Here is a 25,021-nt window from a genome sequence, read left to right on the forward strand (position 1 = left end):
TACCTCTGGTTAATGACATTCAAGAAACGTTTGCGAAATCGAGCATGATTTTGCAGTCAGTTGATGGTTGGATGTTCATGAACAGTTTGAAACTGAACATCAATAAGATGCAGATTCTGTTACTGACAACCTACAGATTGGATGATGTTCCAACAATGTTTCAGTTTATTAGTGAATCTATCCCTATTGTTCGAAATCTGAGAAATTTAGGTGTGATGCATGATAAAAGTTTGACGATGAAAGCACGTGTGCATAAGATTATCAGGGATGTTTATTTTAAGTTACATATGCTGAGAAGATTAAAAGAACTTGTTAAAACCACATAAATTTAGATCTGTCATGCAGAGTTTAGTAACCCCCTGCTTTGATTATGCAAATGCTTTGATGTTAGGACTGCAAAGGCATTACAAATAGCTCAAAATTCAGTGGCGAGGGTTTTATCAAGGACCAGTTGTTTTGAACATATTACCCCTGTACTGAAAAACCTACAGTGGTTACCTATTGAGTTTAGAATTCAGTTTAAAATCCTGTGTTTAGTTTTTGAGGTATTGGTACAACAGGTTTCAAAGATTGTGGCTTATATATCAGCCAAGTCATCAGGTACTCAGCGACTTTTGATATTCCTTCCCATCACATTGTTAGATCTGAGAAATATAGAAATAAGATCTTCTATATTTCAGAACCAGTGACCTGGAATAAGCTTCCCCTTAGACTTGAGGAATATTAAAGATTTTAAAGAGTTTAAACGAGAGCTTAAAACTGTTATTTATGCAGGCTTTCAGTTGGGGTAAGGAGTGAAATTAATATTCTGAGTTGATTGATTCGGTTTGTATGTAATTTTCTTTTGCCAGTTAGGTTTGTGACAATATTATGTATATACCTATGTAATCCGCTAAGAACTATGGATTGAGCGGAATATAAATTTTTTAATAAATAAAAATAAAAATGTGCAGCCCATGCCTATTTCTCCGTTCACAATCCGTCCAGTTCAGCTTCCTAATGGACTATGCAGTTAAGTGAGGTAATGTTTGCACACTGGCTGGAGCTCGTACCTCAGGCCCCACCCACACTGACAGCGCGTGCTAAATCTGTGCTGTTTAGTGTACTTCATTAAACAGGCTTCTAAATGTTGATGTGGGAAGAGCGTGATGTTAACTCATTTCACGAGTCAATAAAAAGACATCAGTTTTGAAAGATAAGATCATACTTTGGGGTCAAATGTGACTTGCTTTTTCACACTGTGCTGAAGATGAGCAAATAATTCATTATCCTCTATTTCAAGAAGATTCATGACCCGTTCTGCCATTGCAAAGATTTCCAGCCATGATGGGAACAAGTGTTGAATTAAGAAGTGTAGGTACATGGCCAGCTCATATGGATGTTCAGCTGAAAGACAAAATTCATCTTTGTATTGTAAAAGTCTGAGTGGTATCTAATCATTTCCTTTTCATTTTAAGTCCCATATTTTATGTGGTATTAATACCAAGCACTTGAAATTCATGGTCAAATGAACCTAAGTTCCATGAATTCCTATTAATAGACAAACCAATTGTGGAACAGTCCAAAGCATAAGCAACAGATCCTTTTGTTACATCTCTTTGCTAAATTTGCTGTTTATACCACAAAATATACAGAGCAGCTTTAGGATAAGATGTAAATCTTAGAATTTTCACAGTTACCCTTTTTCAGTAGATAATAATCAGAGTTGACTGCACAATTTTGTGATTTTAAGACTGTAACTCTTAGGGACCCTTTTACTAAGCTGTGGTAAGCATTCTTAATAGACTTCCATGGAAATCTGTGGAGCAACCTAAGGAAATCCCACTTTAGCTCTTTGTGTTAATTGTGAACCTTCCAGATACAGAAAAATATGTACTGCACCTGAATGTATAAGAAACCTGCAAGCCTGAAGTCTATTGAAGCAGTGTACAGCAGGTATTTTCATGTCTGCTGGAGGGCTTGTAATAAAAAAAAATCACAAACAGATGACTTGGGATTTGAACCTAGGTCCCCTGTTTGCAGCCCAGTGCTCTAACCATTAGGCTATCCCTCTTCTCTGTATCACTGTCTATGGGGCCATTTTTTGACATGAACATTCCCATGCTGCCACAAAGACATTCATATACCTGTTATCCCTGTTCATAACTGGGATGTTACAGTTTGTAAAATGGATGCTCATGCTGGACATTTCCAGCATATGGACATCCATTTCTCATGTATTTTAAAACAGGCTGTATGTCAACAGATCCTTTTCTAAAATACATGAGAATTGGATGTTCATATGTGACATACAGACTTGGCCATCCATATTCTGAGTTGGACGACCTTTCTGAAATGCTGCTCCCCATCAACATTTATTTTTGTTTGTCAATTTTGACAGGTTCATTTTTAAGGCAGAAAGATCTTGTGACGTCAGATGCACACAGAGGAACTTCCAGAGAAGATGAGGAAGGAACACGAAGGGCACAGCAACACTTCGGCTGTCGGGGGTTTGGGTCCCCCGTCAGCACAGGTAGTACACAACGGCAGCGGGGGGCGGTTTTCGGCGGTCTGGGGGAGGGCGACAGGTTCGCCGAGGGGGGGGGGGGGGCGAAGGGGCCATAGCGCGGGGGGGGGGGGGGGAGGAATTGCCTGCCTAGGGCCCGTTTCCTTGCCTACAGAAACGGGCCTTTTTTACTAGTAAATAAATAAAGAATGTTTTACCTGTTGGCATGTTTTGTTTTAATGCCATTTGCAAAGGAAAAAGCCAGTGGATAAGATATGGTTTGTATGTGCCATTGTGAACATACAGAACGTTTAACGTTTTGCTGGTCTCTAAAATCATGTGTTCATTTGTGGCAAAAAGATGCATACACGGTGTGTTTTCATACACCTGTTTGGATTGAAGGGAAAAAAAGAAATATTGAACCCAATTTTGTATAAAATGGCTTGTAGCACTATACATATCACTATCAGTTATACGTAAAACTGCTGAATATCGGTGCATCTTTGTGCAAGCTACACATGGAAGCAGTGAATATTGTTGCTATATGTATATGTATAGTTGTGACCATCTCTGGGAAAAGGTGACTAAAGTCACCAGAAACAAAAAAAACAACAGGTTTTAATGTATTCTGTTAGAACAATTTGTAACACACAGTCCAAACCCCTCCTTTTAAGTGAAAATAAATTTTAAAAAGTTACAGGTGACTTATTCAAAACCGCTGGGGCAAGAAAGTTGGCCTCCACCACTGTGATAGCCTCTGCTAGCCACAGCACAGGGCAGCAGTGAATCAGAGTGTCCAAGAGACTCCCCTTCAATCTGTGTGGCAAGTGAGGATATCCATCCCACTAGAGACATACCATCTGATGTGTGTGGAGGGGGGATATTCAATAAGAAGAGGAAAAGGAGTGAAAAAGAAACTTAGAAACAACACCAATCAATACAAAGGAGTTAATATATCATTCAAAAACGTGATGGTAGTTTTCAAGGACAAAAAACACACACTAAAATGAAAGCCCCACCTGGCTGAAAAAGCTGAATTGTCAGTTACAAGAGAAAATGAACATGTAGCTACTGAACTTTCTCTCATGTTGCTCACCTCAACCACTGCGTTTTCTATTAGTCCTGAAATTGGTGACCGTGTGGCACTTCTAAGTTTTAGTTCTGCTAGTCTATGTGCCACTGTTCTTCCAAATTTCTCCCGTACTTCTTTCTCAACACTTCTAAGAAGAAAATAAGTCACAGTAATAAAAGACTAGTACCCAATTATTTCTGTCTATATTACAAGGATATATCCCAGTTACTCCTAATCTGCATAATACAACTATTTGAATAAACCAGTGGTTTAATTTTAAAGTCTGAGTTGACATTAGTTTTTTTTTTTTTTCTTCATATTTTTATTAAGGTTTTACAAGTATAACACAAAACAACCAAAAAGAAACAGTAACAATAATCCATGGCAAAGTTAATAACCAAAAATAAAAAGGCAGAACAACATACCATGACAATACCCATAGCAAATCAGCAATTATACAATTATCAGGTAGTGCTATTAGGAGTCTGACAAAATGAATCCAAACGAGCCCAGGTCTTCAAGACAGATTGAACACAACGGTGCCTATGGGCTAGAGTTGACATTAGTTAATCAAAGACTAAACCACAGAGAGCCACATGGTAGCTCACATCACCAAAGAGTTCTGAAGTTACTTTGATTATAAAAATGCAAGATTTCACCTTGGACTCCTAAGCAATTCTTAGTCTATGAAGGTCACTTAAGGGCCTATTTACTAAGTAGCATTAGAATCTTGATGCACATTAAGAGGAAATTTATTCTGACATGTTAATTTACTTTCCTTGATTCCTACTAGACAGGTCCAAACCCATGGGTTATACCACCCAGCCAGCAGATGGAGACAGAGAACATGGCTTTTCCCAGTGACATCATCTCTAGTATAAGGAGTGGTGCAGTCCTGGAATTTGCCGGTATACGTTTGACAAAGCTGATATAACACAACTGAACATATCAAGAACATAAAAGCCATAACACACAGAAGACCTCCAACTAATATTCCTATGCAAGGACAAGTCTGAGACTCAGATCCCAAGCTACTAATGTTGAAGGGCAACTGAGGGGAACTCCAGCCACAGCTACAATATTCCAAGGAGGATTCTAGACTGGTGTATCAGGAATCAAGGAAAGGAAATTAACAGGCAAGAACAAGTTTTCCCTTCTTTTTCAACATGCTAGACCAGCTCAGATGCATGGGAAGTATCCAAGTTCCAAAATGTTGTGTAGGTGGAATATAAGACCACCTTAAAGATTGCCTTTCCAAAGACAGCATCTTCTCTGGGCTGAATATCCAACTGATAGTGCTTCATAAAGGAATTAAATATTTTCAAGGATTACCATGCTGAATTCTACCCACAATGATGCATAAGCTTCACTGAATGAACCCAAAGTCCCACTGGCCCTGGACTCCCCTTTTAGAGATATACAGAACAGGTCGCCTGTCAAGTCTGATGGGGCAAGGATGCTGCTTCATTCTTAGGGACCTTGCTGAAGACCATTTGAAGGTTATAAAAAAGAATTGTAACCTTCAAATAGCAAAGGAAAACCCAACAAATGTCTAACAAGTGAAGACAGTTATGATCCCCATCTGTCTCCTGTTTGGTGAAGGCAAATCATCTAACGGAGATGAAAACAGAAAACAGCCATCAGAAAAAGGATGGAACTGTACATAGAAGTGGAATCTGGAGCAAAATTTGCAACCCTGAAATACACCAAGTGGAGCAGATAGTGGCCAGAAAGGTCATCTTCAAAGTTAAATCCTTTAAGGAGGCATGTTTCAACAGTCCAAAAGATGTCTCCACCAGGGGTGTAGCCAGACCTTGGGGGGAGGGGGTCCAGAGCCCAAGGTGGAGGGTCACATTTTAGCCCTCCTCCCCCAGCCGCCGACCCTCCCCCGACACTTCTGGCCCTCCCCCGACACTTTCGACCCCCCTCCCCACACTTTCAACCCACCCCTGCTGCCGCTGCTGCAAAGTACCTTTGCTGGCGGGGGTTAAGAACCCCCGCCAACCGAAGTCTTCTTCAGTGCCAATCTCCGGCGCATTCGCTGATCTATGCTGCTGTTGCATGCTCAGTTTCACTTAAAGGAACATGCAGGATGTGCAGGACGTCAGGACTTAAGAAGACAGCAGCACAGGTCAGCGAACGCGTCGGAGACCGGCGCTGAAGAAGGCTTCTGCTGGCAGGGGGTTGGGGACCTCTGCCAGCAAAACAAGGGGGACCAGGACTAAATCTGTGGGGGCTCATGCTCCCGTGGCCCCACCTAGCTACACCCCTGGTCTCCACCACTAGTACCATGAGACCACTGCTCGAGGTCAAGGCAGCCTTTTTTTTTTCACGGAGCTGCTAAGGGCAGGAACAAGTGGGGTTCATTCCTGCCCCCACTGCCCCACTGCACCACCAGGGAGTTCAGGTAGCCCGGGGGCTATTCTGACTGGGAGTGGGGTGGGAGAGGGGTCTTGTTGGAGAGGCTAGGAGGGGAGATCTTGCTTGTCAGGGGGGCTGAGAAGGGAGGATTATTAGCGGGAGGGATCCTTTGATAAATGCGCTAAGCTGGTACTACAGTTATTAAGGGGATGGTCCTTGAAACAGCCTTGTTAGGTGAAACATGATCTTATCAGACGTTAGGTTCCCCGTCTGACAGATATTAGATACAGCCCTAAGATGAATATATTCACTTTTTATAAAGATTGACTTAAGAAAATTGAAGTTCACTGATGAAAAGACATATAAATTGAATTTTTAAGACAGGATAAAAATATCTGTTAAACGATGAGTAGATTGGTGTTATAATTCTTGCAGAACTGAGACTGGGGAGCTGTCAAGTTACACCGCAGAGGTTACCAGATTTCGCTATATATTAAAAAAAACAGTTGATTTGGGACAGAATTTTGTATTTGATTGCTGCTTGATAGTCCCTTTGAAAGTTAATTTGCCTTGAATATAGTGGTGTAAATAGAATTTCAGCATTTATGCAGACGCACTAAGAGGTAGCCTGAGCACATGGGAAACACATACTAAAAGTAATGCAAGCCATTTTTTAGCACGTCCTTGTAAAATTATCCCATAGTTAGGACATCAGTTATGCTGTCCTAACTTTACCTGCTTACTTAACCAACTAGCAAACTGAGGGCCTCTTTTACAAAGCTGAACTACCGATTCTTGGTGAGGCAATTGAGAGGAAGCCCATTCAATTCCTATGGGCTTCCTCTCATTTACGACACAGGAATTGCTAGTGCAACTTTGTAAAACAAGCTCTCAATATCACCATTAACCCGTTAAGTACTGGTTTCATTCAAGCTCCACCCATGGATTACCCCGGCACTAATATAGGTGGCCAGGGCGCTGAGCTAGTGCCTCTTCTGCCTGGTTAAATGGCTTTCAAAATTGGGCATGTAGTCTTTAGGGAATCATTTGAGAAAGGGTAAGGTGACTACTTGACTCCAAGTCATGAATAACAAATGAGTCAGTCCTGACTTTTCATATTTATACTACATTGGATTCATGTATGTATGTATGTATTATGTACATTACAGTTTACATATTAATTATAATATAACTTTGAAAATTACAATAGTTGTTTATCAATCATGGTACATCATGGGCTCAGATTTAAAAGACAAGTTCATAGCACTGGAGATTTGAGAATGACATTACCTTCTTACATTAGTCCTTTTCATTTTTTTCTCACATTTTAGAAGCTTCTCAATCCAAATAAACCGTCGAAGTGTTTGTGGGAGCAATTTGCCACTTAGCCTTTCAAACACTGCTGGCCAACATTCATGATCAGATGAAAGGATGGCACAGAGAGACTCTCCGAGTATATCACTGTCTGGACAGTTCAATGCAGGAAAGCTTAGCTTAGGACAGATGTTATTCTGGCCTGTAATAGATATCAACAATAAATAAGCTACATCAATTATTATTTTATAGCATTAAAAAAGATGCATGACACTGTGAGTTGCTAGAAAAATATATTTATATTAGGACTTATTATTCCTTCAACTAACTAAAGAATACTTAACAAATCTAAATACTGAGGCAATATTAAAATGAACACTGTGGAAATGTAAATAAATTGGATACTATACCGTGATAGCACATGAAAAAAATCTCATAATTTACAAACATGAATGCTAGCAATATAAAAAAATTATAACACAATAGCTTGCCATTTATAAGAATGATGTCACAATGACTTGCAATTTACAGGAGTGATGTCACAACAGCTCCCAGTTCATACAAATGAAGTTCAAATCAAATCAAATTGCTAATATCCCCTTTTCAGGGTTCAGTGTGGTTTACATTCTAGGTGAGACAAAAGCCGATAATGTTAGTGTGAGGTATGAGAACTATTAGAGACCATCGGTGTAATGCATGAGACAAAAACATTATAGGAAAGGATAATTCTAGGAGTTAGAAATCAATGGATTGTTATGAAGCAGTCAATGTATTGTCATTTCTGGTAATGACAACATTAGAATTTTGCCAAATAAAGGTAGAATTTTAAAAATGCAGGATACTAACTGCCCAACTGGATTATAGCTGTAGTAAGGGTATGATACATACCTGTAGCAGGTGTTCTCCGAGGACAGCAGGCTGATTGTTCTCACGACTGGGTGACGTCCGCGGCAGCCCCCACCAACCGGAAAGAAGCTTCGCGGGACAGTCGGCACGCAGGGCACGCCCAACACGCATGCGCGGCCGTCTTCCCGCCCGTGCGCGACCGCTCCCGCCAGTTGAATGACTAGCAAAAGATGAAACACACAACTCCAAAGGGGAGGAGGGAGGGTAGGTGAGAACAATCAGCCTGCTGTCCTCGGAGAACACCTGCTACAGGTATGTATCATACCCTTTCTCCGAGGACAAGCAGGCTGCTTGTTCTCACGACTGGGGTATCCCTAGCTCTCAGGCTCACTCAAAACAAGAACCCAGGTCAATGGAACCTTGCAACGGCGAGGAAACAACAGAAATTGACCTACGAAGAACAACTAACTGAGAGTGCAGCCTGACCAGAATAAATTCGGGTCCTGGAGGGTGGAGTTGGATTTACACCCCAAACAGATTCTGCAGCACCGACTGCCCGAACCGACTGTCGCGTCGGGTATCCTGCTGGAGGCAGTAATGTGATGTGAATGTGTGGACAGATGACCACGTCGCAGCCTTGCAAATCTCTTCAATAGTGGCTGACTTCAAGTGGGCCACTGACGCTGCCATGGCTCTAACACTATGAGCCGTGACATGACCCTCAAGAGTCAGCCCAGCCTGGGCGTAAGTGAAGGAAATGCAATCTGCTAGCCAATTAGAGATGGTGCGTTTCCCGACAGCGACCCCTAGCCTGTTAGGGTCGAAAGAAATAAACAATTGGGCGGACTGTCTGTTGGGCTGTGTCCGCTCCAAGTAGAAGGCCAATGCTCTCTTGCAGTCCAATGTGTGCAACTGACGTTCAGCAGGGCGGGTATGCGGCCTGGGGAAGAATGTTGGCAAGACAATTGACTGGTTAAGATGGAACTCCGACACCACCTTCGGCAGGAACTTTGGGTGGGTGCGGAGCACTACTCTGTTGTGATGAAATTTGGTATATGGAGCATGAGCTACTAGGGCTTGAAGCTCACTGACCCTACGAGCTGAAGTAACTGCTACCAAGAAAATGACCTTCCAGGTCAAGTACTTCAGATGGCAGGTATTCAGTGGCTCAAAAGGAGGTTTCATCAGCTGGGTGAGGACGACGTTGAGATCCCATGACACAGTAGGAGGCTTGATAGGGGGCTTTGACAAAAGCAAGCCTCTCATGAATCGAACGACTAAAGGCTCTCCAGAGATGGCTTTACCTTCCACACGATAATGGTAAGCACTAATCGCACTAAGGTGATTCCTTACTGAGTTGGTCTTGAGGCCAGACTCTGATAAGTGCAGAAGGTATTCAAGCAGGTTTTGTGCAGGGCAAGAACGAGGTTCTAGGGCCTTGCTCTCACACCAAACGACAAACCTCCTCCACTTGAAAAAGTAACTCTTTTTAGTGGAATCCTTCCTAGAGGCAAGCAAGACCCGGGAGACACCCTCAGACAGACCCAACGCAGCGAAGTCTACGCCCTCAACATCCAGGCCGTGAGAGCCAGGGATTGAAGGTTGGGGTGCAGCAACGCTCCATCATTCTGTGAAATGAGAGTCGGAAAACACTCCAATCTCCACGGTTCTTCTGAGGACAACTCCAGAAGAAGAGGGAACCAGATCTGACGGGGCCAAAAGGGCGCTATCAGAATCATGGTGCCGCGGTCTTGCTTGAGCTTCAGTAAGGTCTTCCCCACCAAAGGTATGGGAGGATAAGCATACAGGAGGCCGGTCCCCCAATGAAGGAGAAAGGCATCTGACGCTAGCCTGCCGTGTGTCTGAAGTCTGGAACAGAACAGAGGCAGCTTGTGGTTGGTCTGAGAGGCGAAAAGATCCACCGAGGGGGTGCCCCACTCTCGGAAGATCTTGCGTACCACTCTGGAATGGAGCGACCACTCGTGCGGTTGCATGACTCTGCTCAGTCTCTCGGCCAGACTGTTGTTTACGCCTGCCAGGTATGTGGCTTGGAGGAGCATGCCGAACCGGCACGCCCAACGCCACATCCCGACGGCTTCCTGACACAGGGGGCGAGATCCGGTGCCCCCCTGCTTGTTGACGTAATACATTGCAACCTGATTGTCTGTCCGAATTTGGATAATTTGGTAGGACAGCCGATCTCTGAAAGCCTTCAGTGCGTTCCAGATCGCTCGGAGCTCCAGGAGGTTGATCTGTAGATCCTTTTCCTGGAGGGACCACAGACCCTGGGTGTGAAGCCCATCGACGTGAGCTCCCCACCCCAGGCGAGATGCATCCGTCGTCAGCACTTTCGAGGGCTGCGGAATTTGGAATGGACGTCCCAGGGTCAAATTGGTCCGGATGGTCCACCAGAGCAGTGAAGTGCGGCAACTGGTGGAGAGGCGGATGACATCTTCTAGATTCCCGGTGGCTTGGAACCACTGGGAAGCTAGGGTCCATTGAGCAGATCTCATGTGAAGACGAGCCATGGGAGTCACATGAACTGTGGAGGCCATATGACCCAGAAGTCTCAACATCTGCCGAGCTGTGACCTGCTGAGACGCTCTGGTCTGCGAAGCCAGGGCCAGGAGATTGGTGGCCCGCGCTTCGGGAAGGTAGGCCTGAGCCGTCTGGGTATTCAGCAGCGCTCCTATGAATTCCAGAGACTGGGATGGCTGGAGATGGGACTTTGGGTAATTTATCACAAACCCCAGCAGCTCCAGAAGTTGAATAGTGCACTGCATGGACCGGAGGGCTCCTGCCTCCGAGGTGTTCTTGACCAGCCAATCGTCGAGATATGGGAACACGTGCACTCCCAGCTTGCGTAGGTAGGCCGCTACCACCACGAGGCACTTGGTAAACACTCGTGGGGCAGAGGTGAGCCCAAAGGGCAGCACACAATACTGAAAGTGCCGTGCGCCCAGGCGGAATCTGAGATACTGTCTGTGAGCTGGCAGTATCGGTATGTGAGTATATGCGTCCTTTAAATCCAGGGAACATAGCCAATCGTTTTTCTGAATCATTGGCAGAAGGGTGCCCAAGGAAAGCATCCTGAACTTTTCTTTGACCAGGAATTTGTTCAGGCCTCTCAGGTCTAGGATGGGACGCATCCCCCCTGTTTTCTTTTCCACAAGGAAGTACCTGGAATAGAATCCCTGCCCTTCCTGCCCGGGTGGTACGGGCTCGACCGCATTGGCGCTGAGAAGGGCGGAGAGTTCCTCTGCAAGTACCTGCTTGTGATGGGAGCTGAAAGACTGAGCTCCCGGGGGACAATTTGGAGGCAGGGAGGCCAAATTCAGGGCGTATCCGCACCGCACTATTTGGAGAACCCACTGGTCGGAGGTTATGAGAGGCCACCTTTGGTGAAAGAATTTTAACCTCCCTCCGACCGGCAGATCGTCCGGTACGGACACTTGTAGGGCGGCTATGTTCCCGTGGATCCAGTCAAAAGCCCGTCCCCGGCTTTTGCTGTGGAGGCGCAGGGGGCCGCTTAGGCGCACGCTGTTGACGAGAACGAGCGCGCTGGGGCTGTCCCTGTGCCTGACGAGGCCTTCGGGCCGGCTGGTTGTACCTACGCTTCGCAAAAGAATAGGGTGCAGCCTGCCGAGCCCGGGAAAAACGTCCACCTGTGGAGGTGGATGCTGAAGGCGCCCGGTGGGAGAGCTTGTCGAGAGCGGTTTCCCGCTGATGCAGTTGGTCCACCATCTGCTCGACCTTCTCACCGAAAATGTTATCCCCCCGGCAAGGGACGTCAGCCAGTCTCTGCTGGGTGCGGTTGTCCAGGTCAGAGGCACGCAGCCATGAGAGCCTGCGCATCACTATACCTTGGGCCGCAGCACGAGATGCCACGTCACAGGTGTCAAAAATACCCCTGGACAGGAACTTTCTGCACGCCTTCAGCTGCCTGACCACCTCCTGATAAGGCCTGGACTGCTCCGGCGGGAGCTTCTCGACCAGGTCCGCCAGTTGTTGCACATAGGTCCGCATGTGAATGCTCATATAGAGCAGGTATGACTGGATGCGGGTCACGAGCATGGAGGATTGGTAGGCCTTCCTCCCAAACGAGTCCAGAGTGCGAGACTCCCGCCCCGGGGGCGCCGAGGCGGTATCCCTCGAACTCCGTGCCCTCTTGAGAGCAGAATCCACGACCGCTGAGTCATGGGGCAATTGGGGCCGCATGAGCTCTGGGTCAGAGTGGATCCTGTACTGGGACTCTGCTTTCTTGGGAATGGTGGGGTTAGTTAATGGTCGCACCCAGTTCTGGAGCAGCGTCTCCTTCAGGACATTGTGCAGCGGCACCGTGGAGGACTCTCTAGGTGGTGATGGATAGTCGAGGACCTCGAGCATCTCGGCCCTCGGCTCTTCCACAGAGACCACGGGGAAGGGAATGCTGATAGACATATCCCGCACAAAGGAGGCAAAGGAGAGACTCTCAGGAGGTGAGAGCTTCCTCTCCGGTGAAGGCGTGGGGTCCGAGGGAAGGCCCGTAGACTCCTCTGAGGAGAAATATCTAGGGTCCTCCTCTTCCCCCCACGAGTCCTCATCCTCGGTATCGGACATTAGCTCATGTAGCTGAGTCCTGTACCGGGCCCGGCTCAACGTCGAGGCACCGAGGTCTCGGTGTCGTCGAGCGGTGGACTCCCGCGCCGGCGGGGACGGAGCTCCCTCCATCGACGTCGACGGGGACTCCACCTGCGTGGCGGTCGAGACCGGCACCGCAAGCGGCGGCGGGTGTCGACAGCCCCGGCGCCGGGCTAGAGCTCGCCGGCGCCACAGTCATCGGCGCCGAGGGCGCAAGCACCCCCGGCGCCGGCACAGCCTGGCGCATCAGCCCTTCCAGGATCCCCGGAAGGATGGCTCTGAGGCACTCGTCCAGGCCCGCTGCCGGGAAAGGCGGTGGGGCCGGTAAGGGTGTCGGTGCCGGAAGCTGCTGGGGGCCAGGAGACGGCACCGAGGTGCCGGAACCCCGACGCGTCGGTACCTCCACAACCGACGGAGACCTCTCCTCACGACGATGACGCTTCGGCGTCGTCTCCTCTCCGACATCGGGATGCACCGAAGGCGACCGGTGACGACGCTTCTTGTCTTTCTTCCGATGCACGTCACCGGCGCCGGAGGGCATGGAGGAGGAGGAGGTCGATCCCCCTCGGTCTCGAGGTACCGGGTCAGACAGGGTTCGGTCCCGCGGCCCCCGAGCTGAGGGCGTGACCGGGGCCGACTGCCCACGCGGCCTCTCACCCCCACTCTCACCGGAAGACCAGCGGGCCGACGGGACCTGTTCTCCTGGGGTCGCTGCCATCGGCGCCGATGTCTCGGGCATCGATACCGGTACCGAAGGGCCGGGCGTCGATACCGATGCCTTCGAGGTCGACGTCGAGGGGCCGGCGCAAGTTCCAAAAAGACGGTCCCGCAGAACTTGCCTCGCAACCTGGGTCCGTTTCCGGAGACCGAGACACAAAGAACACGACTTGAGATTGTGCTCCGGCCCGAGGCACTGGAGGCACCAAGCGTGGGTGTCGGTCTGCGAGATCGGCCGGCCGCAGCGACCACACTTTTTAAATCCACTCGGGACCTTCGAGGACATCGACGGAAAAATCGCGTCGGCGAAGTCAAAGTCGTCAATGGTGGCTAAAATCACACCACGAAAAACAAACGACCGAGCGGCCACTAGGCCGCAATGTGGCGTCCCCGCTGGAAGCGAGGGAAAAAAGGGAGCGCGTGTTCCACACGCGCAGGGTTTCTTTTTTTTTTTTTTTTTTTTTTTTAAAAGGAAACCGGGCGGTAACTAAAACCGATAAACAAAATTAGAAAAAAACACGATCAGCGTATACGCGATCGAACGATCCGGCGGCTGAACAGAGAGAGCGCAAAACACGACTCTCTCCAGGCGCGGAAAAAAAGGAACTGGCGGGAGCGGTCGCGCACGGGCGGGAAGACGGCCGCGCATGCGCGGTGGGCGTGCCCTGCGTGCCGACCGTCCCGCGAAGCTTCTTTCCGGTTGGTGGGGGCTGCCGCGGACGTCACCCAGTCGTGAGAACAAGCAGCCTGCTTGTCCTCGGAGAAACTGTAGGTCCATCATCAGTCCACTAATTAAAGAATCCAATTCCAGAGGTGTATAGGAAATTATTACACTACAAATTACCTTTTAGTAGTCAAATGATTCTCACTTTCTTCTCAAAATTTATCAGTAGTCACAAAGTGCTTGTTGTAATTACTACCTTGTAATTCTGAACCCACTCTAAATTAATTTCTGCATTATCTGTCAGAAAGGGATTTTAAACATCTGAAGCAGTCACACCATTTAGTCTTCTACTGAAATATGTTCAGTTTGGAAAAAATGCACAAAGCACATGTCAACAACTCTCTGAGAAGCTCTCAGCTAGTACAGAGGAGCCAGCTCTGCTGAGCACATATAATATTGAGCGAGCTCCTTCAATGTCTCTAGGGAGGAGTAGTTTGTACTGTGTCTGGCACCCCCAGTCATTTTAATGTGTTGCCACCTATGAGCTAGTACAGGAAAGCAAAATGAAAACCCAGAGAAGAAAGAATGTACAAAGGAGAATCTGGTGGGGAGGAAGTCAGGGGGATCTGAATCTCCAGTAGTATCAAGCCTATTTTTCCATTCCTCTCTGCAGTGAGGTCTCAAGGCCAGCTAGCAGCCTATGTTCCCGTTTAATACAACACACCGGGTCCCCGTGCAACCTGCTGACCCAGATCACAACTTTCTGTGATCACAAGGGAGACTGAGATGGCAGTTTGTTTGAAGGAGAGATAATGTACTTCAGTTTCAGAAACAACTTAAAGTACTTTTATTTGAGAAAGCTTTTGGTGCTTAATTTTGGAAACAACTGAAGGCACTTTTGTTTGAGAATGAACGTGGCATTCAGTGTATAAAATGATACTCCACTGCTACAACAGCCACTACTGTGTTTCTTGTTGTAATTATGCCTGTTTGTTTTTATTTTAAATTATCTGGGCCTGATATTCAGCCAGCGGTGACGTCAGATGCACGCAGAGGAACTTCAACAGAAGAGCATTGAGGAAGCAATGCCGCGAAGGCCAGCACACGACTTCGGCTGACGGGGGTTGGGGTCCCCCGTCAGCACAGGTACTGAACAGCGGCGGGGGACGGTTTTCGGCGGGAAGGGGGGGTCGACAGGGTCGCGGAAGGGGGGTACAGGGGGCCGTAAAGCGGAGGAGGACCGGGGGGTGAAAACGGAGGGAGGGCAGAGTCTGCAACACCGAGGGACGGTGGGGGATTGCCTTGCTAGCGCCCGTTTCCTACCCTTCAGAAATGGGCATTTTTTACTAGTAAATAAATAATATGAATAAAGAAATAGTTACATTAATTCAAATTAAGGGCTAATGGCAAATCAGAAAATATAAAATATTAGAAATGGTAACAAAAATCACAGTTTAGGATCAGTTATAAATCTGAGCATTTTCCCTTGGGTGAGATTTATCAGATTATGATGGTAAATCACAATAAGACTTTTGGACATAATGAAGCAAATGGCAAAGGCCTAAGGGGCCTTTTTTCTAAAGGGCAGTAGGGTTACAGCATGGGTAGCATGTGGCAAAACAGCACCACTGCAGGGCACACTGAGGCATCCCATGGTATTGCTGCGATCAGCACGCGCTGATCCCTGTGCTAGAAAATGGAAATTATTTTCTAGCAAGGGGGGCAGGAAGTAAGCATGGCCTGCGGTAATGGGGCAGCACACGGCCATCGCTGCCCGCTGCCCAATTACTGCAGGATTAGCGTGTGAGCACTTACCGCCAACTATATAGTGGTGGTAAGGGCTCAAGCAGGAATGGCCGCATATCAATTGTGAAATTAGCGCACAGCCATTATTGACACAAATTACAATTCCGGCATTTTCTCGCCATGCTAGAAAGTGGCCAGAGAACTCAGCAAACCCACGTGCTAATTGCAGCGCCAGGCACTTTGTAACATGGCTTGGTAAAAGGACCCCTAAGTATGATTTCATTCCAATGAGGCCTCACAATGCAACATTTTCAAAAATTCAACCTTTCATATTTATGACTTCAGAGTAGACATTTTATTAAAAACAGAGCTATTTTCTGAATATCGTTCTACCTTTCTTATCTAGATGTAAGACTGGTTGTCCATGCATCATTAAATGCAAGTCTTTACTTTCAACCGACTTAGGTCGTTTTCTTGTGAGTACGGTGCAGCTGGAAAACCATGCTGTTGTGATCTGATCTTCAGTCAAATCTAGAACCTGAGAAGTTAGAAATGTTATTCAGTGCTTTGTGATGGACTTCAAAGCGACACAACTTAAAAGTTTTCAATAAAACGTCCATCTCTGCCCTGGATCAAGGCCTGAATATGCAGCTACTCTCGTTACAGTGTGTCTCCTATCCCCGTGTCCACTAGAATGTGCTGCAGCCAGATCCCAACCTATGAGATGGCATGGAAAGGAAGGAGGGGGGGGGGAGGGATGTTGGACAGCACCATCCTGTGACCCAAGGAAAAGTAGCCAGCATGTCACACACAGCTACCAAGCATTTTGCAGCACCTATGACAGGGTAAAACAAATTTGCCAGAAACACCCACAGCGTGTATCAAACCCACATCGAGAGTCCACAGCCCTAACCCTTACACCACACACATACCTGACAAGGAAGCATGCAAGGAGGACAGTACACTGATCTCCAGCCACCGCACAGCCAGCCCTGGACCAGCCAGCCGCAGACCAGGCTGCAGCTGAGAGGGCCTGGGTGGAAGTAGTCATGGACCCTGCCTCATGGAAGATGCCCCTCACTCCACAACAGGGTCATACCAGCAGGGGGACATTGAGGAGGATCCATGGAGGGGCATGCCCCCCCCAGGCAGCAACACAACACCTGACTCAGCTCCCCTGGAAATGGCTGTCAAGCCTGCGGCAGAGCCCACCATCACAGCCAACCTAGGCCAGCTCCTGCTGCAGGTCACAGGCCTGTGCACAGATGTGCAGAAAGAGCTGGGAGCCATAGGAACAATACAGGGGCAAATCCTCAATGAACTGAGGATGCTCTGTGGGGAGCGGCAGCAGTGTGAATGAAGGCCATGGACTGATTTTTGTTGCATTTAACATTGCTTGCTATTTTATTTATGTTTCAAATACAATGCTCACAGTTATTTCCATACAAAGTCTCTGCATCCACTCTCTAAAGTATGTGAACATTCCCTGATTTGCAAGGCTGACAACTGCTGTGGTTTAAACATCCCTAGGCAAGCCCTAGAAAAGGGACACTGTGGAACGAGGAGGGGAGGAGGTGTCGTAAAGGCCCTCAGTAGACATATTCAGAGCAGCTCCTCCTTAATGTCAAGTGCTGTACCAGAGGGCTGCCCAATTGAAATGGATCCAATGTGCCCTGCATCACAAGAAGGCCCAGTGGGACTTGAATCTGCCACCCCCAGGATGCAACAACACACCCCAAACCCTCATGCCATGCCTCCAGTAGCTAGAAAAAAAGGTGTCAGGAGCATGTAACGGGCTGCCATACCCAGCAATAGTCTTTGAACCTAGATTTACCACTCTAACACCTGACAATGACATGGGGAAAGCCACTGCTTGTCCCTGGGATTAGTAGCATGAATCTTGCTACAATTTGGGATTCTGCCAGGTGCGTGTGACCTGGATTGGCCACTGTTGGAAGAAGGATACTTAGAGGGTCCATTGGTCTGACCCAGCATGACTATTCTTATGTTCTTAAGGTGCTACCAGGTTCCATACTATGGGGGGGGGGGGGGGGGGGGAGGAAGCACAAATGACTGCAGTCTCTCTTTCCATTCCTTTCTCACAGATCACAGCTGTATGGCATCTGTCAGTGGGGCCTTTCCTGAGACGAGAGCTTTTGACACAAGGAAATCATAAGAATAGCCATACTGGGTCAGACCAATGGTCTATCTAGCCTAGTATCCTGCTTCCAGCAGTGGCCAATCCAGGTCACAAGTACCTGGCAGAAACCCAATTAGTAGCACTATTCCACGCTACCAATCCCAGGGCAAGCAGTGGCTTCCCCATGTCCATCTCAATAACAGTCTATGGACTTTTCCTCCAGGTGCTTGTCCAAACCTTTTTAAAACCCAGATATGCTAACCGCCATTACCACATCCTCTGGCGAGTTCCAGAGCTTAACTATTCGTTGAGTGAAAAAATATTTCCTCCTATTTGTGTTAAAAGTATTTCCATGCAATTTCATTGAGTATCCCCTGGTCTTTGTACTTTTTGAATGAGTGAAAAATCAATTCACCTCCACTCACTGCACACCACTCAGAATTTTGTAGACCTCAGTCATATCGCCCCCCACCACCACCACCTCAGCCATTTCTTTTCCAAGTCCTAACCTCTTTAGCCTTTCCTCATATGGGAGCAGTTCAATCCCCTCTATCATTTTGGTCACTCTTTTTTGAACCTTTTCTAATTCTACTGTATCTTTTTGGAGATATATATTTTTTTATTTGTTACATTTGTACCCCACGCTTTCCCACTCATGGCAGGCTCAATGCGGCCTACATGGGACAATGGAGGGTTAAGTGACTTGCCCAGAGTCACAAGGAGCTGCCTGTGCCTGAAGTGGGAATCGAACTCAGTTCCTCAGCTCCCCAGGACCAAAGTCCACCACCCTAACCACTAGGCCACTCCTCCACACAGTGACCAGAATTGAATGCAATACTTAAGGCGAGGTCGCACCATGGAGCGATACAGACACATTATAATATTTTGGGTCTTATTTTGCATCCCTCTCCTAATAATTCCTAGCATCCTGTTTGCATTTTTGGCCGCTGCCACATACTGGGAAGAAGATTTAAACATCTTGTTTACAATGACACCTAGGTCTTTTTCTTGAGTGCTGACTCCTAAACTGGACCCTAGCATCAGATAACTATGATTCGGATTATTCTTTCCAATGTGCATCACTTTGCATTTGTCTACATTAAATTTCATCAACCATTTGGATGCCCAGAGTTTCCTGCAATTTTTCACAATCCACATATATTTTGCAACTTTGAATAGTTTCGTGTCACTACAAATTTAATCACTTCACTCATCATTCCGATTTCCAGTTTATAAATATGTTAAATAGCACCAGTCCCAGTACAGATTCCTGCTATCTGTTATTGCAAAAAAAACGTATATCATATAAGGCCACCCATCTCATGCCCCCTGAAACGCCATTTTTCTTTTAGCGAATATCGGACTTAAACATTTATTTTTTGTTTGATTATACAGTTTAAATGTTTTCCTGTGGCAAACACATCCATCTGCCCTCTGTGTCACTTTTCTCACGTTCTTTTCTTTTGAAAATGAGCCCCATACTCTGTGAAATGGTTTTAATGTCAACAGGTGAGAAATAACCTTTACTCTTATATCTGACTATTGCTACACTTTTAACTTCAGGAGTATAATGCAACCCAATTTTGTCCATATTGCTCCATTGTAATGACTGCTGTTTATATTGTTTGTTGCTTGATACTGGATTATATTTACAATATTGCTTGCTTAATCTGGGTGTACTATGAATCCAAAAATAAATAAACAAACAAATAAATTTCTTCCTTATGAACTGTGAAATTTGTAGTGCTGACTATAAATAGAAACACACCCCACAATGCACTGGGATGAAAATCAAAATATCAGGACTGGTTATTATTATTATTATTTATTACATTTGTACCCCGCGCTTTCCCACAAACTGCAGGCTCAATGCGGCTTACATAGTAAATACAATTACAGAGTCGAGAAGGAGAATATTACAAGTTTTAGTAAACATAGTAATAGTGAAGTTTTGAGGATATGAAAGTTGGATATGTAGAGGCAAACAAAGATAGGATAAGCAAAAGGAAAAGAAATTGGGAGGGGTAAGGAGACGGAAGGATGGAGAGTCAAAAAACTCCAAACAGCCCAGAACACGGCAGCCAGACTCATATTCGGAAAATCAAAATATGAAAGTGCAAAACCCCTACGAGAGAAACTACACTGGCTCCCACTTAAAGAAAATCATCCGTGGCGATGCCCCAGCCTACATTTCAGACCTAATAGACCTACCACCCAGGAATGCAAAAGAATCTTCTCGCACATTCCTTAATCTTCATTTTCCCAACTGTAAAGGTCTAAAATACAAATTAATGCATGCATCTGCCTTTTCCTACATGAGCACGCAACTCTGGAACGCGTTGACACGCAACCTAAAAGCGATCTATGAACTGACCAACTTCCGCAAACTACTGAAGACCCATCTCTTTGACAAGATATACCACAAAGATCAACACATGTGAAATTCTCCACATATATCCACAAATGTCTTATAATGTCTTCTGCTATACCACTATCATGTATTCCATTACCATGCAACCCAAAATCCTTCTGTAACACCAAATGTATATTCTCTTCTTATTTCCACTATCCATGATATATTGTAAGCCACATTGAGCCTGTAAAGAGGTGGGAAAATGTGGGATATAAATGCAATAAATAAGGAGAAGAATAGAGGGATGGGCATAAGGAGATTGGGAGATATAATCTAAGGTATAATGATCATCAAGACTGGGATCAAGAGGAAGGGTTTAAGAGTTAACTAGGGTTATAAGCAGTGGTGTGCTGGTAAATTTTTAACAACAGACTCTCTCCCCGGTCCACCTCGGCGCCCCCCCGTCCACCACTGCGCCCCCCATCCACCTCGGCGCCCCCTCCCATCCACCTCGGCGCCCCCCCCCCCCAAATTGCAGAGCTGGCTATAGACGGGGGGGGGGGGGGGGGGGGGCAATGCATTACTCTCTCCAGGAAAAAAAAATTAAATGATCCCAGGTTCCAATCTAATTCATGTTTAATATGGGATAAAATGCCATAAATAAGTAAATAAATATAAAGTTTTAACGTTCAGCACCTGATTCTCAAAGTGGACATATTCCAAACACTATAATGAAAATAAAATGATCTTTTCTACCTTTGTTGTCTAGTGACTTTGTTTTTCTGATCATGCTGGCCCAGTATCCGATTGTGCTGCTATCTGTCCTCTTAACTCCGTTTCCAGGGCTTCCTTTCCATTTACTTCTTTACTTTCCGCCTTTCTTCTTCATTTCTTGTCCTACATCCGTAAGTAAAAGCTGGAGATTTGACTGTCCAGTGGATCCAGCTTCTGCCTATTTTCTTCATCCATGTGCAGTTTTTCTCTCTTCCTTTTCCCTCATCTCATCTCCTTCCTCACTGTTCCCTCCCCTCCAATTACCAAAACTGACATTCCTAGTTTCTGCTTCTTCAACCACATCAGGCATCTCTCCTATCTTCCCTTCCCTCATGACATTATGTCACCCTGATCTTCCCTGTGACCTACCTCCAAGTTCAGTACGTCCTCCCATCTCCCTTTCCACTATGTCCAGCATGCCCCCCCCCCCCCAGTTTCCCATGTTACTCCATTTCCAGGATCTCCCCTTCCACCTTCTTCTATGGCCAGTATATCCTCCATCTACTTTTCCACAATACCCAGTGTCTCCCCCTGATCTCCCCTTCCACTTGGCCTCCAGCATCTTCTCCTGATGTCTCTTTTCACATGGCCTCCTCTCCAGCATCTTCCGCCAATCTCTCCTTGCGTCTACCCGCCTCCTCACCAACATTTCCCCAATGTTTCCTTCCACCCGCTATCCCGTTTGGGTAGAGGGTGGAATAGGGGAGGGAAGGAGGTGCTAGATGCTTGTATCCTAGATGCCGGGGTGAGGTGGACATGGTGGCAGCTGTGATGGGGCAATCCAGTGCAGCAAGTTTTAGGTGCCCCTACACTTGAGCCCTCTAAGCCCAGTTTCCCTATTCTTTCCCCCCCAGAGTCCAGCAAATCCCCTTTCCCAAACCAAGAAGGTCTGTCATTTTTCTTCTCCCTCCCCTTTCCCATGTATTCCAACATTTCCCTTCTCTGTCTGTCTTTCTCTCCTCCTTCCTCATCCAACATTGCCCCTTCTTGCCCCCCTCCCTATTCCCTTCTTCCTGGTGTCCAGCAATGCATATCCCAACCCACAACTGCGTGCCATCTTTCTTCTCCCTCCCTTGCCCCACATATTCCAGCATCCCCCTCACTCCTTCCATGCCCAGCTTTATCCACCCCCCCCCCCATCCACTCCCTTCCCTCAAGCCTGTTCTCGTTCCGTTGCTGGACTTCCCCTGCCCAACGTGTTGAAGGATCAATCTCTCTTTCTCTCCCCTCCCCTATTCTGCTTTGTCCCTTCATGCACTCTTCCTCCTGCTCCCCGCTCCCTCACCTCAAACCTGTCCTAGTCTTGCGGATCTTTCCCAGTGCAGCCAGAAGTAGAAACGCTAGGTGCAGAGCCTCGTGCTGCTGTGAATCAAGTTGGAAGAGCCGCCCCCTTCTTGGCAGCAGGAAGTGCGTGAGAGCGAGGGAGGGTGCTTCCAGCAGACAGAACCCCCCCCCCCCCCCCCCCCGCTGTAACAACGGAGTCTGTAACCAGCTGGTTTTAGTTTCTGCTCATCGGGGCTCTACTAGGACAGATCTGAAGGGAGAGAGCGGGTGGAGGAAGAAGAAGGGGAGAGAGATGACAATGAAGGAATCAACTATTTACCCCCCAGAGTGACGGGTTGCGCCACCCCTGGGAGCCGGCTCGCCTGCCGGAACAACCGGCTCGCAAGAGCTTTAAAAATTTAACAAACGGCTCTTGCGAGCCGGTGCGAGCCGGCTCCAGCACACCACTGGTTATAAGTCTCCTTACTAAAACTCCCTATAGTTTGATAAATAACATGAACCCTCCTCTCCCCATAGAAAACTATGATCAAAATATTTTTAAGTGAAAGATTGTTGCTGCTTACCTTTCGTTTTGCTTCAAGTGTGGCCAGATGCCTTTCCATCTCTGTTGTTACTAAGCTGTAAGTATCATTAACAAAGCTCAGCATCTCAGGAGCCAGTCCTTCCATATCACCATCTACAGTTGAAGAAAAAAAAATAATGATTTGAGAGCAACTGGCCCCCAGTTGTATTTCTGTACTTATAAGACTGAGACCTTCACAAAACAAAAACAGCATTCATTTCTTTCTCTTGAACATTTGTTTTTCTTAGGATAGAGGCACTCGGGTTCGACTTCTATAAATTCTCAGTAGAGACTTCTAGTGACTTTATCAGTTATAGGTGTAAGACTTGTATACAATTGATGCTGAGAAGTTATGCCATGTTTTTGATTGTATCATCCAAGTTTAAGTAAACCCTTTGGTTCAGAACTGCAGTTTCTGGCCTCGACTAACTTACTGAATGAAAGCAGAGTGTTGAGTGAGTGGATTACTATGCCAGTAGGCCTCTCAGATATTGTTGGCCCAGGCCCTGATCCCACAAACACTGAGTGTACCACTAGAGGCCATGGCAGTCATTTTTCAAATGGAGCCACTAGGGGCACAAAAAATTAAGCCGAGCAAAAAGAGAGCAATGGGCTTCCAAGATTAGGTTGACAGTCAAACGTTATTGAAGGACCCGACATGGGCCATATTTCAGCAAAACGCTTGCATGAGAGGTTGTCAATGTCTGTTATACAGTCTGGACAATATCCTCTGTACTTTCAGTATCAGAGGACAATGCTACCACATATAAAAGCCATAGAAGTGTAGCCACTTTTTTCCAGTAAGTTTAAAAATGCTGCCAGGGTGCTCTATTGAGGTGATAGCATGTTAAGTGAGTTGTCTATCTCTTTCACAGCAGCTGTGACCCCTGACATAGGCATTCTGTTGAAACACAGCCCATGTCGGGACTTTCAATAAAGTTTGTCTGTCAACAGCTCAATTGCTCTGCTTGCTGAAGTTACGCCACCAAAACCACTACACTGCCTCTGATTAGAACAAAGTAAGTGGACTCACATTGACTCTGTGTTAGTCAGTTAACATGCGGTAAGTGTAGCACGTTAGCTGGCTAATGCTTCCATGCCCACTCTCTGCCCATGCCACATCCCCTGAGGGATAAATATCTAAAAAATGTAGTAATGTGTGACTTAATGTGCAGAAACAAGCAAAGTACTGCAAAACCCCTGGTAGCCTGTTTCCACCTGTTAAGGGCTTAACACCCTTTAGTAAAAGGATTCCTAAATATATCCAGCTTATAGCCATTTTTTGGCATTTAACCTGCCAGGTGCCAATCCTGGCCGATCAAATGCCACTGAGTATCAGAGGAACCTATATGTATGCAATTTCCTCTTTTTAACCTGGATCAAAGTCCACCCGCTATGAAATTCCACATAGACTGAGAGGATGGCAATTTTTAGCCAAGCTATTTCTCCTGGTAAATGGTTTTGAAAATCATCTTGAATATGATATCATGTGAAGACTTAGCGAAGCTCAAGCACAAAAAATATGGACCTCATACAAACCGTGTTCTTGATATCAGCAAAAGACAGGAAGAGGCAACAGACTAGATCCTGCTTCAGTTTCACCTTCAGATCTTTCTCCTGGGAGGTCACAAGGTTCATGACAGAAGAGGAAATGGTGGATTCAATACGCTCCACAGCACTGAACCCCAACAATCATTATTTACCTTTACTTCTGTCCATGGAGGTCATGCAGGTGTTAATTCAGTCCTTTGATGTGCTTTATATTTATAGGGAAAAAGCTGTAAGTCTAGAAGGGAAAATATTGCATGATAGGCCCTGGTTTTATCTGATCAGTGACATCAGTTCTGGAGATATTCCATACAAGGGGTGTCTTTAAAAGCCCACCTGACTGCAGCTGACAGTGAAGACTTATTGCTGCTTGTGAGCGCTGCTCCTGTAGCCAAACCCATGTGTCCTCTTGCACCTTCTTCCGAACTATGCTACTCAGGTTTGGTGAAGACTTAGGTGTAAAGAGATTAGGGCAGGGGAAAAAAGATAGATTTCAGTTACATATCAGCTTCAGACTGCTAGGGGGACAATTCTA

The 25,021-nt window shown here is 46.5% G+C and overlaps 1 protein-coding gene across 1 annotated transcript in view; it reads right to left on the bottom strand.

Annotated features, from left to right (window-relative positions):
* Positions 1-25,021, bottom strand: part of LOC115482380 — a 133,677-nt gene that overhangs the window by 92,008 nt on the left and 16,648 nt on the right. The window contains exons 3-9 of the mRNA XM_030222127.1: positions 24,823-24,937; positions 22,940-23,052; positions 16,276-16,363; positions 7,209-7,434; positions 3,582-3,705; positions 2,704-2,872; positions 1,208-1,386 (exon numbers count right to left, since the gene is read on the bottom strand). Coding sequence (XP_030077987.1) covers positions 1,208-1,386; positions 2,704-2,872; positions 3,582-3,705; positions 7,209-7,434; positions 16,276-16,363; positions 22,940-23,052; positions 24,823-24,937 — 1,014 coding nt within the window. The remainder of the gene's footprint in view (positions 1-1,207; positions 1,387-2,703; positions 2,873-3,581; positions 3,706-7,208; positions 7,435-16,275; positions 16,364-22,939; positions 23,053-24,822; positions 24,938-25,021) is intronic.

This window comes from Microcaecilia unicolor, chromosome 13, assembly GCF_901765095.1.
Source record: "Microcaecilia unicolor chromosome 13, aMicUni1.1, whole genome shotgun sequence".
Taxonomy (NCBI): Eukaryota; Metazoa; Chordata; class Amphibia; order Gymnophiona; family Siphonopidae; genus Microcaecilia; species Microcaecilia unicolor.